Consider the following 15,056-nt stretch of genomic DNA (forward strand, 5'->3'; position numbering starts at 1 on the left):
AAGAAATATGGAGTATTTGATAGATTGCTATGAGTCTGGTTTGGTAAACAAATGATTCGCTAGAGAATAAGTATTAAATTATGATCTATTTTGTCAATGTGAAACATTTGTCACATGAACAATATACAATTTTTCTACATGTTATATACTTGTTTGGATTATAAATGAAAGACATGAGACTTTGTACCATATGGTTGGACTTACATTTGAAACCTTCCCTACACTCCCCCAATGTCATGTGAGCTCAGGTGCAACTGGTTGCATACCATTTTCTTATATCTCCAATCATTTGACGATAGATAAATTGTATGTAAAGCGTTGCATATGTTCTCTTTGGTGTTTGAGGGCCGTCAAGGAAGACTTTCTCGTATGCATGTTTTAAGGGGTTGTTTGGTATTCAATTTGAGACTAAAAGATGGAAAATGAAAAACTAGTGGAAGTGGCTTATGGGGGAAATACAAATTATATTTGATTTATGTCAAAACACAACGACAAGAGTAAATTAAAAGATGTGTTATTGATCTAGTTTAGACAACTATTTTCCTTTCAGGGTGCCTAATGTCCGAGAAAAACTCCGTTATTAATCTATCTTGTGCAACTACTCATCAGTCGATATCTTCGGTAGACCTCTTCTGAGGCAGCTGCATGCTTATAATGTCTTCTCTTTCGAGGTGATACATCGATCCAGGACCCTGCTGCCCAGTTTCCGTTTGCCTACTTTCAGGCGTTGTTAGAGCCAAAAGATGCGTAGCCTCCTTGTTTTTACGGAACACCAGATACGCGATGCCAGCCAAATACAATCCCATACCAGAGAATCCTAATATTCCAAGAAAGACAATGCCCACAACTTTGAAGTGGCTGTGAAGAAGCAACTTGATAAATCTACTCATCAGGTAGTATAAATTTATGGCCATCATCAGAGAACCAATGATCCAAGTGAGAGCTGAAATCTGCAATCGGAGACATATAACATGGCTAATAAAAACGATTTCCTAAGCTATGGAGCGTACAACAGTTTCAGATTGGCTTAGTGGAAAAAAACAATTTTTCGGGAAATTCATAAATGCTTTATCTATGCAATGCTGAAGTATGTTAAGCAATTGACGCTCCAGAAAGCTTCTAGAAATAAAACTAAAGGACTTGCAATCAAATTTATTACAACTGACTAGCAACATATGTCAGTTGTAAATATTACCGCAGTAGAGTTGGCATGTGTCCCCATCTTGGTCTTGCAACTTGTGAACTTAAGAAGTGGAATAAGAGCGAAAGGCAGCGCAAATGATAAAATCATCTATAAACACAAAATCATAAGATTTGTAGTTAGTGACATGAGTCAATTTTAAAATATTAATTATATGCATAATCCAGCTTGTTCTTGTATATATGCAATTTGAAACGAATAATAACAATTCAAAAGTTTCTTATCAGTACAGCACAGTGCTCAAACGCAGCACGATATCAAGGCAAAATGATGCAACATGTTCCATGAACCTCTAAACAAGCGATAGACACGGACAAATGACATGTCCAGTAGGCCAATATGGAAAAGCTTCAACTTGTCCGTTTATTTCAGGGCCCTCCAAATGGACAGAACAGATCCAAATAAAATTATACAATTGTCAGTTCATTTTGAGATCAAATTAATGACCTTTTGCTAGTAAAGAGCTTTGCGCTTTAAAAAACACATCTTCGCTACCAAATAGTCACTCAACCATTACAGAAAACATAACAACTTACGAAAAATATAAAACTTTAGTAATACTCTGATTCCTGGACCGGAATATTGGTAAATGGGTACAGTTACAAAACTCGCTTTGCATGATATAATGTCACTAAATTTAAGAGAAAATTTTAATGTGTTTTCCAACAAAAAGGTAACTTTATGAACTCCAATAACGTTATGAACTCCAATCATTAATTCAGAAACAATGTGGTAAAATTCCACTTGTGCATCTGTCAACAGAATCAGCCCTATCTGTTAAGATAGATTTCCTAAATGGTGCTTGAGTAAGGTTCTCAGAGTATAAAAGCTTGACCTCACGGAGGGTTACTTGCTTAGTGTGAAATGCTAAGTCACTATTAAGGAGGCTTTTGGCAGAGATAAGGGGTGAAGCAGATCCTTTAATTGACTATACCGGTGGCATAAACAAAGCTACTAAGAAGCCCCCATAATAAGGTCTCTCAAGCATGTAATACATTCCATCAGAACAAACTCACAACTCAATGGGATAATTTTCTTACATCAACCATAACTCAATCCGTTCAAACAATTTAGTAAAATGTGTTCGAAAAAAAACACAGCAGTTTTCAGAGAAGGACAACGCATGATTTGGAAGTAAAATATAGTATAAGGAGTTTATCTTACTGATGCAATAATAATCAGCTGTCCAGCCCCAGCAGAACCGCCAATGACTGCAACAATCAAACTAGGGACTATTGCCAAGCATCTGGTTAAAAAGTTTCGAAGCCATGGCTTCAGTCGTAAATCAAGAAAACCCTTCAACAGAAAATAAAGGAATATAAAGTTAAAAACACGATGAGACACGTGAAATTTAATTTTGCTTTTTCAATTAACCAGTGGTACAGAGAAATGTATTTCTTAGATACAAAGCAGCCATATATAAGTTAAAAAACATTATTATGCCTTGAACACTAAATTTGTATACTAAAAGTTGAGTTAGAAACAAGAATTAGGAAGGTGATCTAGGAATCACTCATCGATGACCAGTACAAAAAATGCTAATGCATTAGTACAGTTTTACTTGTTGACTTGTATCAAGGAAGACCAGGACAGAGAAGTAACAGCTTATACCCGACACACTAACTATATTTGAACTCCGAGCATGTGTATTAAAGGGAACGAATGTTATTTTTCCAGCAAGATACCTGCATCACATATTGCCCCGCATATGTTCCTGTTATAGTAGAACTTTGACCTGATGCAAGCAATGCTACAGCAAAAAGCTTGGAACTCCATCTACCTAAAACATTCTGTGAATAAAAATTATAAAACATCAGGATGAAAGTGACCTCTAAATTTGGGATATAACAAATTTTAACATAACATATGATAACCAATGCAGGACGTACTCTTAGTAAAAAGGAGGCTTTATTCAAATCCAAGTCCTGGCAGTTCATCTTATTTTCAGCATTCAAATCTGGGGAATTGCAAACTGCACCACTTACAGAAATAATGGATACATTTATTAGGAATGCCACCATGAGAGCAAAGCCACTTTCTATCATATAAAATCTGCATGCTTCCTGCAAACAAAATATTTTGTCAGATATAATTTCTTAGTATGTTCAGCCATATTCTAAGAACATTATGCTAGGGGACAACAAATTGAGATAATCTTGCCTACATAAGTCTTTTTAGAGGTGATTTCAATAAATTATCCAAGAACCCATAAAGTAAAGGGGGAAGAAAGAGAAGTCACTTAGCGGGAACAGGGGATTGAAACTCTTCTATACTAACTTTTTTTTTTTTTTTCAACAAAGTATGCAACAAACTTCTCATAAGTCATAACGCAAGAAATTAAAACCAGTAACGGAAATTAATTACTTTGATGCCACAGACAGATCGTGGTATTTTCCTAGAAAGCACCAATGCAGAGTGGAGGAAGAGATTGTGCCTGTAGCAAGTAGCTAAAGCTGCTGAGCAGAAAGAACTAAACAAAACAAACCAGTAATGAATATATGAAGACACTAGAAACCTACGGCATAACCATAGCACCAAGAAGAGAAATTGCAAGACCAGTAGCACCATTTCCTTTGAGTTGGGGAACAAAAAGCCCATCCAAAATTTCAGTAGCGTCAGGTTTTGCGTAGCCAAGCTCAGCCAAGAAGCATCCAGCAATTGTGAGTACAAGAAATGCAATCAAGAATTCAAGTTTCCTAACCTGTAAATGAAAAAAATCTTTGGGTAGCTTATTTTAAATTGTACGCATGGAAACCAAAGATCTCCAAGACTCCAGAAATATAAAAAACATATTTACCCCATATTGCTGTAATGCCAGAAGAATCAATGTACTAAGTCCTGTCAGAAGTACGCCAATCCATATGGGTATGTTGAAGAGCATGTTCAATGCAAAGGCAGTTCCAATCACTGGTAAGGAAGATCAGTCAGAACGAAATGAATAAGCATATATCTTATCAACTCACCACTATTAATGGACAGATGTGATACCTCATTATCTTCATATCTTATCAAAATAATCAAAGTTATTTATGAACAAGGAAATCATGGATGTACATATGTGGATCCACAAACATATATATTTTTCTGTTAATAATCCCGAATCTGAATTCTTATATCCAAAATAAATAAATAAAAACAAATTTATTGGCTCCTAAAAAGCACAAGTAAGCAAAAGTACTACAGAGCAAAATCACTTCCTATAGGCACGTGAGACAGCTAAACTAGTTATACCTTTAACATTTATCAAAACCTTCTAAACATACAAAATAAAGCATAATTAGAAAACTTAACTGCTTCTATTCTGACTGAATTTATACCAACATATTTTTTGTGAAGAAGAAACAATTTTTTATTGCAAAGAAACAATAAAAATACAAGAGTGGACAAGAAGTCTGCAAAGGCACAAACAAAACAAGATAAATAGCACCATCACCCTGACATTTAGAAACTACAAAAACAACACAAAACTAACTAACAGCCACATTCCAGTTATACCAAATTTCTGAAAAAGACAAATCTTTAAATTCTGTAGTAACCGAAGCCCACAGAAATGACAATAACCGAACTTTATACCAACATCTGAGAAGCAAAAAATTACCTTCAGGAATGTCACATGCAACTACAGAAATCTCAGCAAGAACCCAAAGAATGAAGTTCGTTACTCTAGGATATTCCGCTCTACAGTGCTCTGCTAAATGCTTTCCTACAAATTAGAAAAGCATTTTATAAGAAATGCAGAGAAAAAATATTGTCAGAAGAATTTACAAAAAAATACTTATAAAATCACATGCCTGTGACTACCCCGAGATTGGCTGCAAGGGACTGAATGACGAGAGCAGCACATGAAGCAACTAATATTATCCAGAGTAGCTACAAAAAGAGATTTTCTCAGAACTGTTACCATCAATTTTTATGGCTTACTTCACTCTTTAGTTACAAGAAAATAATTTGGAAACTAAGCCAGTGAGTAGATGATATCTGTAACTAGTATGTAGTTTTTAGATTGATGAGGTGGCTCATAGGATAGAATGAAAACATTACATTCCAGAGAACCAGGACTTGATATAAAACTTAACAAAATGCCATTTCAAAATGTTCTGTTCCGGATCCTCTCGAAGATGCTAAAATTATCTAATTTCAAAGGCAAAAACACTGCATTAATGATATACACACCCCATACTTGTACTGCGCCCCTGACTGCAAATCTGTCTCAACTGTAAACCAACCACAAAACATGAGGTTATGTTCAAGAGAACAAAACAAATGTAGAAGCATGAAGTAAATAATAAGTTATGATCTCACAATTCCCAGGATCTATATACGCAATTGAAACAAGAAACCCTGGACCCATGTAGGCAAAGAGATTTTTCCAGCTTGTCTTCTGTATGAACAAAATGTTGATGGTCATCTATCAAGGAATTCAGTTTGAACATTTATTATCCCAAACATGCCTCCCATCAGAAATAAATCAAGAAAAATAAATTAATAAATAGACCATGTCAGACAAGCATATAAGCAGAAATTCAGTTGGCATAGACTGACCTGTTCATATGGACAATATAGAGTACAGTAAGAGTAACTCTTTCAGTCTATCATCCACCTGAAGCACCATCTTCAGGTGAACTTCGCATTTTATATGAATCCACGCGCCATTTACCACACAAATTTCAATTTTTTAATTACAGGGATCTCCTAATCTAACTAACGTGGCTTGGTTGTCTATGATCAGCATCAGGATACGCTGATGATTCTTTCAGCTGATGTAACCATGCATTGCTTATTCAAACGACAGAGTTGCTTATAGTTTGACAAAATATTTTTTTTGTATTTTCAGTAGCACCATGGTCAAGGATTTCTACAAGGTTTACACTGTTAATGACCCACTTCCTCAGACACCTCTCCAATTTCACCCAGTAGCAGTGCACAATTAACAGAGGGAGAAGCAACCCCAACATGCTCTGCATTCCTCTCCACTTAGATGGTGATGCATCGATAAAAAACTCCCATGTTTGTCATTCTTCATTTCCAAACACAACACAAAACATCCCTTCTCTGCTTGGAGCAAATCCAATTTTGACCTTATGGTTTGTTCAGCGTAGTTAAATAATTAGCAAACACAACATGAAACATGCTTTGTTCAGCGTAGTTATACAATTACCAAGAAAGCACAAAAAACAAATTCCCCTACAGATAATGGAAATTCATATAATAATAGAATCATAGATAGAAGTCAAGTGTTTAGTTTCAGCCAATGCTTATTGCAACCAATTTGGAGTTGCTTATAGCCTTGTACCCATCTCGTTTTAATTTGAAATTAATAAACAAATTGCTGTGCTTATGGAATGCAATAAACAACAACAATATATACTAAGAACAAAACAAAATGCATAGATATGACAACTAGAACATGAAACTCACATCAGGAACAACAATTTGTTCAGTATCTGTGTCCTCAATGAGCGGTGCATTAGAGAAGCTTCGGTTTCCAGTGCTTGCAATGAACTGTGGCTGCGCAGAAGCCGTACTGGCCACAGCCATTTTTTCCACCCTTTACTTTACCACTACTGTAACAAAGGAAAAAAAGCTTCCATCATGGTGAAGCAAATTCATATTACAGCATTTCTAAGTTCCAACCTAAAGAATTGGGTTAACTTGCAGATAAAATATTAATTACAGCAAATTCAAGATTTCTTCGAATACTTGGTGGGCAACCAAAGAAAACAGATAAAAATAGCAATATCCTGGATTGGAGTCTTTGTTTCTGGAGAATGACTGGAAACAACAGGTCACAGCATATAGAGCAGAACCCTAATGGACTTACTTAACTTGCAGGAACAGAAACTCAACTGTTTCTGTCAACTGGGAGAAAATGGGGCCAGTAGCAGCAGCTGAAAAGCTCTATCCCCGGAGAGCTCTTCTTAAAGGACACATTTGATCCTCTCTTTCTCTCTCTCTAAATATCGCTTTCACTCGGAGCGTGGACTCTTTCTGTTTTGACAAAGGGTGTTTTGTATCGGATCCCACCAATAGGAGAAAAGTGGCTACGTGTTGCGGGAGAAAAACCATAACACGGGCGTGATTTTGGCATCAGATTTGACTTCACTGTTAAAAAATATTGTTGCAATCTTTTTTTACCGTTATTGTTTATTTGGATATTTTGACATTTCTTTTAGAAATGTTCTTAAACAAACTATTTCAAACTAGTCTAATTTCTAAGACTAAGCTGAATTGAAGTGGCTTAAACTAAATATGATAAAAATATTGAAGTGTTTGCTGATGTACCGAACTAACTACATATTGAAATATTTTTAGGACTTAAATTATTTTTTATTACTGTGGTGGAAAGGAGTTGAGTCATTGCATGATAACGTGAGTTCAAACTCCGTCGATGACTAATCTAACAAAATCTATCGTTAGACAAATAAAAAATTATCATTTTTAATTTTCTTTTGCCTTAAAGAACAAAAATTAAATTGTAACAATATTATTTTGTAATTTTCTGCAATTCCATTAAAAAAATCTAATTTCTTCCACTAAGACCAAACCCAACCCTAGGCTTCCCCCCCCCCCAAAAAAAAAACCCAACTCAACACATGCTAAACGTGTGGGCTAAAAGCAAAAGGTCAAACAAAAGCCAAATTCCCCCCAGGATTTAGCCCAGAAATGCTGTGGGCACCACCGGCGGGACCCCACCCATATGGGCATGTCTCCCAGGATTTACTGAATTCAACGGCTGAGATCGAATACAATCAAATCTAACGGCCTAAATTTAAATCCAACGGCTAAAATAATTAAAAAAAATTATTTAACTCAAAATTCAACCAAATTTAGTTATTTTTCAATATTTATCGGAATTTAAATATTTTTAGGTTAAAATGTTTATAAAATTAAATTATGATAGTGTACATATTTCTTTTTTTTTTTAAATTACTTTAAAAGAAAAAATTAGCGTAAATTTATTCTTTGATAATCTTAGGCTAAAAAATTTAGGCCAGAAGGGTTGAAACAGAAAAGTTATTTCTTGGCTAAAAATTTTTAGGTTCAAGCAGAAAAACTGTTTCTGGGCTAAAACCCAAGGGTTCGATGCATTTCCCTTCCCGTCAACTGACTCAAATTTTCATTCAGTCTCTCCCTCCCTCCCTCATCCTTTCACAACTTCATTGACTGCAAATCTTCAAAATCAAACCACAGAGCAAGAAAGAGATTAAAAATTTAAGAGTTGGGAGCCAGTTGCATGTGTGATTGGCTCAAAGGTAGGAGATGGGGGTTGGATCTGGTTTTGAAAATGGAATGATTGCAGATTTTTCTGCTATTTTGTTTCGATTTTGTCGGATCCGGGCTTGAAAATGGTTGTGGTTGCGAGGCTCCACGGAGGGATTATGGAGCCTTTTCTCATGGCTTCGCAAGTACAATAAGAAGAAGATGATTTGTAGAAAGTGCTATACTGTCTGCATCCAAAGGCACTAAACTACAGGAAGAAGAAGTGTGGGACGAGGCGAGCAGGTTTTCTGGGATGCTAGCTAAGCATCTCTAGGGACATCCTCACAGTTGGACGACGGAAATAAATTGAAATTTGAATAACAGTTAGAATTTATAAATTGACATGCAACAATAATATAGAAATTTAATTTCCAAGTGGAAAAATAATTGAAATTTGAGACCTCCAATTCTCAAGTTTAAATTTCGTGCAAATAGGTGTCATTTCTTAATTTATATGATTGAGAGTTTAAAAATACAAATTTCGTATTTAATTCTATTGTTCTTTTAGGTTAAGCAAACAAGAAAATTCATAAATTCTAGAAAATAAAATTCAATCATTTTCAAATTTCTTAGTAATCTTAAATTTTTTTTCATCCAAACATAGTATTAATCTAGGCGTGTCACGCTTAATCTTATTAATTTTAGTCTTGCTTAATCTCGTAAATGTTAGTTCTGCATGATAACAAATGTTGAACTACAGTAACAATTAGTCAAGTCTAACCTCACGAAACTTAGAGAAGCCAAACAAAGTTATTGAAAAACGACTAGTTACAAAGAATTCAATTTGAACCTTCCAATCTTTTGTAAAGAAATATAAAAAAGAAAAGAAGCCTTCGTCTAAGAAACAAAAAAAGTCTTTGGTTGTGACGATGGTAAAGAACATAGAGGTTGAAATAAAATGAGAGAGAAAATAAATTAACTTAATCAAAGAATGGAAAACAAATGTAACATATTACTCTGGACTTTATGGGTGTGTTTGTTTGGACTCACTATCTTTCACTGGACTAAACTAGACTAAGTTTTAGTCCAATCTTGTGTTTGTTCCTTACTTGGACTAAGTTTAGTGGGATTAGCAAGGACTCACCTCAATTGAGTCCCTCGCTTACAGGTCTTAGTGAGACTCCCCAATTCGGAGAGGACTGCTAAGCCGCCTTCTAATCTCGTCATCTCTCTTTTCTTTCATACTTTCGCACATCAACCACAGCAGCTGCAGCTTACTCCCTCGTCGCCTTCGCACTTTCACCCTTTCCTTTCTCCTTCCTTGTCGCACCACATTGTAGCCGTCCTACATATAAACAATTGATGACGAACTTGTATCACTAGCGATGGTCTTTGTTTGGTGCTTTCTGTTGCTTCGTGAAATCGGAGTCCCAGCAACAGAAGGAAAAGAAGACGAACAAGTTTGCGTTGGATTTGGGTGCCCTACTTTCTAATTTCTAAATTCGTTTGGATTTTTCTGGTCCTTCATGTTGATCTTTGTTGAATTGTAGTTGGGTAGAGATGCTTGGTGGACTCAGAGGTGTTTGAACTCTAAATACCTTTTCTACATAATATTGATTTCTTAATTTTCATTTACTAGGTTAGTAGACTGGATTGCCATCTTAGTTTAGGTAATGAAATTTACAACTCTAATTGGGTTGGGTTTTCGGAATATCGTCCGTTTCCATTTTTTCGTGTTGAATTTCAGTGAATTTCCTTCAGATTTGGGAAATTTCCACCTTGTCATTCGTTTCTTTGATCTTCGAAGAGTTTTTTTTTTCTTGATATGATGCTGGTATGAATCTTTGGAGCATAAAAGTTTGTGTGAATTTATTGATTTTGATGTTGAAATAAATCTTTGAAGGATTTTTTCTGGTAACTTACTTATGTTGGTTTTTTGGTAGGAGCAAGATTGTAATTCTAATATGGTTGATATATACTTATGCTGGCATTCAATTAACATAATCACTAACCTTCATGCACGTGCTCACGCACATGCATAAGGCTTTTTTTGAATCATAGCATGCTATGCGCGACGTAAACGCTTTAAATGTATTTATACGCGTAAATTAACAAAGGGAAAGTCAAATATTTGAAGTAAATGAATAATTTTAGATCATGTTAGATGAAAACCCTCATAAACCAATTAAAACAGCTGAATTCACATAATAAAATCGGTCTCTATAGAATTTACATTAAGAATAGAGAAAATAATATTTAATAAACAATTGATTGAATCATATTATTGCTAGCTCATTAAACCATCTCCAATGGTTGGGCTAAAAGCCAAATTTTTTAACCTGGAAAATTTAGCTTTTAGCCCAGAAACAGTTTTTCGGCTCCAACCGTTCTAGCCTAAAATTTTAGCTCGAGATTATTAAAGAATGAACTTAGGCTATTTTTTTTGTTAAATTAATTTTTTTTTAAAAAAAAATTAATATGTAGACTATCGTAAATTAATTTTATGAACATTTTAATCTAAAAAAATTTAAATTCCGATAAATATTGGGTAAAGTCCACTCTGATTTCTGGGCTAAATTTTGGGGGGAATTTGACATTGGTTTAGCATTTAGCATTTAGCCCAAAATTTCCTCTTGGGTTGGAGTAGGTTTGGGGGGTAATTTAGCTTTTAGCCCACCATTGGAGTTGGTCTTATGAGGTTAAGCCCACCACTTCTCCCTTAGTGTAGATAATCTTGTTTGTTAAAAAAAAAAATAATCATTTGATAACTAATTTAATCACATTATTATCCGCGTGCGAAAGACCTTTTTTATAACAAGCATTACACGCCTCTTAAGATGTTTTGAACTTGTTTAAAAATAGATAAAAATAATATTTAATAAACAACTGATTAAATAACATTAATGGTAGCCTATTATGAGGCTAAGCCCACCCTCCTCCTCCTTAATGTAGATAATATCATTTGTTATATAAAAAAAGCAATCATTTGACAACTAATTTATTGTAATTTAATCACATTATTATCCGCGTGCGAAAGACCTTTTTTTATAACCAACATTAAACGCCTCTTAAGAAGTTTTGAATGTGTTTAAAAATACAGAAAATAATATTTAATAAACATTTGATTGAATCACATTATTGCTAGCCCATTGTGAGGCTATGTGACATCCCACATCGCCCAGGGGAATAATCCTTATATGTATATTCCCATGCTTACCTAGCACGAGGCCTTTTGGGAGCTCACTGGCTTCGGGTTCCATGGGAACTCCGAAGTTAAGCAAGAAGGGGGTTAGAGCAATCCCATGATGGGTGACCCACTGGGAAGTTGCTCGTGAATTCCCCAAAAACAAAACCGTGAGGGAATGGTAAGCCCAAAACGGACAATATCGTGCTACGGTGGTGGAGCAGTCCCGAGGAAGTGATCTGCCCCGGGGCGGGATGTGACAGGCTAAGCCCACCCCCTCCCCCTTAATGTAGATAATATCGTTTGTTAAAAAAAAAAAAATCATTTGATAACTAATTTAATCACATTATTATCTGTGTGCGAAAGAATTTTTTTATAACTGGCATTACACGCCTCTTAAGATGTTTTGAACATGTTTAAAATATAGAAAATAATATTTAGTCAACAACTGATTGAATCACATTATTGCTAGTTCATTGTGAGGTTAAGTCCACCACCTCTTCCTTAGTTGTCACATCCCGACCCGGGCGGGACCACTTCCCGGGCCCGACTCCACCGTAGCACGATATTGTCCGTTTTGGGCCCCGATCACGCCAAATTGTCACATCCCGGCCCGGGGCGGAATGTGACAATTTGGTATCAGAGCCTAACCCTGGTCGCATGTGTGCCAACGAGGACGTCAAGCCCCTAAGGGGGGTGGATTGTGGCATCCCACATCGCCCAGGGGAGTGATCCTTATATGTATATTCCCATCTCTACCTAGCACGAGGCCTTTTGGGAGCTCACTGGCTTCGAGTTTTGTTGGAACTTCGAAGTTATGTGAGTAGCGCACGAGAGCATTCCTAGGATGGGTGACCCATTGAGAAGTTCTCGTGTGAGTTCCCAGAAACAAAACCGTTAAGGCGTGGTCGGGGCCCAAAGCGGACAATATCGTGCTACGGTGAAGTCGGGCCTGGGAAGTGGTCCCGCCCGGGTCGGGATGTGACATTAGTGTAGATAATATTATTTGTTAAAAAAAAAATCATTTGATAACTAATTTAATCACATTATTATCCGTGTGTGAATGACCTGTTTTATAACCGGCATTACACACCTCTTACGATGTTATGAATGTGTTTAAAAATAGAGAAATTGAATCATATTATTGCTTGCCAAATGTGAGGTACTAATTAAAAAAAATAGCACAAAAAAATTAATTATTAAAAAATATATTGTTAAAATGACGAAAATGCCCCTACCTTATTGATGCATTATTTTGGGATGTCTTCGAATTTTTTATCTTGGGGGCATTTTTGTCCAAATATGGTGACACCAAAATCACTATTCACGTTAAAATAGAGAAATTAAATCACATTATTGTTAGCTACTTTGAGGTATTAATTAAAAAAAAACAATACAAAAAAACTAATTAAAATGACGAAGGTATTTTTTGAATCACGGCGTGCTACGCGCAACTTATACATTTTAAATGTATTTATATGTGTAAATTGGCAAAAGGAACGGTAAATATTTGAAGCAAACGAATAATCTTAGATCATGTGACATCCCACATCGCCCAGGGGAGTGATCCTTAAATGTATATTCCCATCCTTACCTAGCACGAGGCCTTTTGGGAGCTCACTGGCTTCGGGTTCCGTAGGAACTCCGAAGTTAAGCGAGAAAATGGCTAGAGCAATCCCATGATGGGTGACCCACTGGGAAGTTGTTCGTGAGTTCCCAAAAACAAAACCGTGAGGGAATGGTAAGCCCAAAACGGACAATATCGTGCTACGGTGGTGGAGTGGGCCCGGGAAGTGGTCCCGCCCGGCCCGGGATGTGACAATTTGGTATCAGAGCCTAACCCTGGTCGCGAGTGTGCCGACGAGGACGTCGGGCCCCTAAGGGGGGTGGATTGTGACATCCCACATCGCCCAGGGGAGTGATCCTTAAATGTATATTCCCATCCTTACCTAGCACGAGGCCTTTTGGGAGCTCACTGGCTTCGGGTTCCGTAGGAACTCCGAAGTTAAGCGAGAAAAGGGCTAGAGCAATCCCATGATGGGTGACCCACTGGGAAGTTGCTCGTGAGTTCCCAAAAACAAAACCGTGAGGGAATGGTAAGCCTAAAGCGGACAATATCGTGCTACGGTAGTGGAAGCGGGCCCGGGAAGTGATTTGCCCCGGGTCGGGATGTGACATTGGTATCAGAGCCTAACCCTGGTCGCGTATGTGCCGACGAGGACGTCGGGCCCCTAAGAGGGGTGGATTGTGACATCCCACATCGCCCAGGGGACTGATCCTTATATGTATATTCCATCTCTACCTAGCACGAGGCCTTTTGGGAGCTCACTGGCTTCGGGTTCCGTAGGAACTCCGAAGTTAAGCGAGAAGAAGGCTAGAGCAATCCCATGATGGGTGACCCACTGGGAAGTTGCTCGTGAGTTCCCAAAAACAAAACCGTGAGGGAATGGTAAGCCCAAAGCGGACAATATCGTGCTACGGTGGTGGAGCGGGCCCGGGTTGTGGTCCTGCCCGGGCCGGGATGTGATAAATGGTATCAGAGCCAATCCCTGGCCGGAAGTGTGCCGACGAGGACGTCGGGCCCCTAAGGGGGGTGGATTGTAACATCCCACATCGCCTAGGGGAGCGATCCTTAAATGTATATTCTCATCCTTACCTAACATGAGGCCTTTTGGGAGCTCACTGGCTTTGGGTTCCATAGGAACTCCGAAGTTAAGCAAGAAGTGGGCTAGAGCAATCCCATGATGGGTGACCCACTGGGAAGTTGCTCGTGAGTTCCCAAAAAGCCTCATGTTAGGTAAGGATGGGAATATACATTTAAGGATCGCTCCCCTGGGCGATGTGGGATGTTACAAATCATGCTAAAAGAAACTCCTCATAAACCAAGTAAAGCAGCTGAATTTACATAATAAAATTGGTCTCGATAGAATTTACATTAAGAATAGAGAAAATAATATTGAATAAACAATTGATTGAATCACATTATTGCTAGCCCATTGTGAGACTAAGCCCATCCCTCCCCCTAAGTGTAGATAATATCGATTGTTAAAAAAAAAAAAAAAACAAACATTTGACAACTAATTTAATCACATCATTATCCACGTACGAAAGACCTTTTTTATAACCGGCATTACACGTCTATTAAGATGTTTTGAACGTGTTTAAAAATAGAGAAAATAATATTTAATAAATAATCGATTCAGTCACATTATTGCTAGACCATTGTGAGGCTAGGCCCACCCTTTCCCCCTTCGTGTAGATAATATCGTTTGTTAAAAAAAAAATCATTTCACAATTAATTTAATCACATTATTATACGCGTGCGAAAGACTTTTTTTTATAACCTGCACTACATGCCTCTTAAGATGTTTTGAACGTGTTTAAAATAGAGAAAATAATATTTTATTGTGAGGCTAAGCCCACCCCCTTCCTCTTAGTGTAAATAATATCGTTTGTAATAAATAAAAAAAA

General features: G+C 37.0%; 1 protein-coding gene across 5 annotated transcripts; it reads right to left on the bottom strand.

Annotated features, from left to right (window-relative positions):
• Nucleotides 1–418: 418 nt before the first annotated feature.
• On the bottom strand, nucleotides 419–7,194 carry LOC103945357 (metal transporter Nramp1). Of its 5 annotated transcripts, none has more exons than XM_048583938.1 (14): nucleotides 7,049–7,194; nucleotides 6,620–6,765; nucleotides 5,504–5,609; nucleotides 5,375–5,415; nucleotides 4,993–5,071; nucleotides 4,800–4,904; nucleotides 3,999–4,108; nucleotides 3,721–3,902; nucleotides 3,566–3,635; nucleotides 3,091–3,264; nucleotides 2,887–2,991; nucleotides 2,366–2,497; nucleotides 1,196–1,291; nucleotides 419–950 (listed from the first exon to the last, which is right to left on the bottom strand). In XM_048583938.1, the coding sequence occupies exons 2-14, from the start codon at nucleotides 6,737–6,739 to the stop codon at nucleotides 606–608; spliced, it is 1,665 nt and encodes a 554-aa protein (XP_048439895.1). In that variant the 5' UTR covers nucleotides 6,740–6,765; nucleotides 7,049–7,194; the 3' UTR covers nucleotides 419–605. The 5 variants fall into 5 exon arrangements, with proteins under 5 accessions (XP_048439895.1, XP_009354189.1, XP_048439893.1 ...); XM_009355914.3 differs by having other exon boundaries at nucleotides 5,504–5,582; nucleotides 7,023–7,184; XM_048583936.1 differs by having other exon boundaries at nucleotides 7,023–7,184.
• Nucleotides 7,195–15,056: the final 7,862 nt, after the last annotated feature.

This window comes from the organism of the source record quoted next, unplaced genomic scaffold (assembly GCF_019419815.1).
Source record: "Pyrus x bretschneideri cultivar Hongxiangsu unplaced genomic scaffold, Pyrus_bretschneideri_v1 Contig20, whole genome shotgun sequence".
Taxonomy (NCBI): domain Eukaryota; kingdom Viridiplantae; phylum Streptophyta; class Magnoliopsida; order Rosales; family Rosaceae; genus Pyrus; species Pyrus x bretschneideri.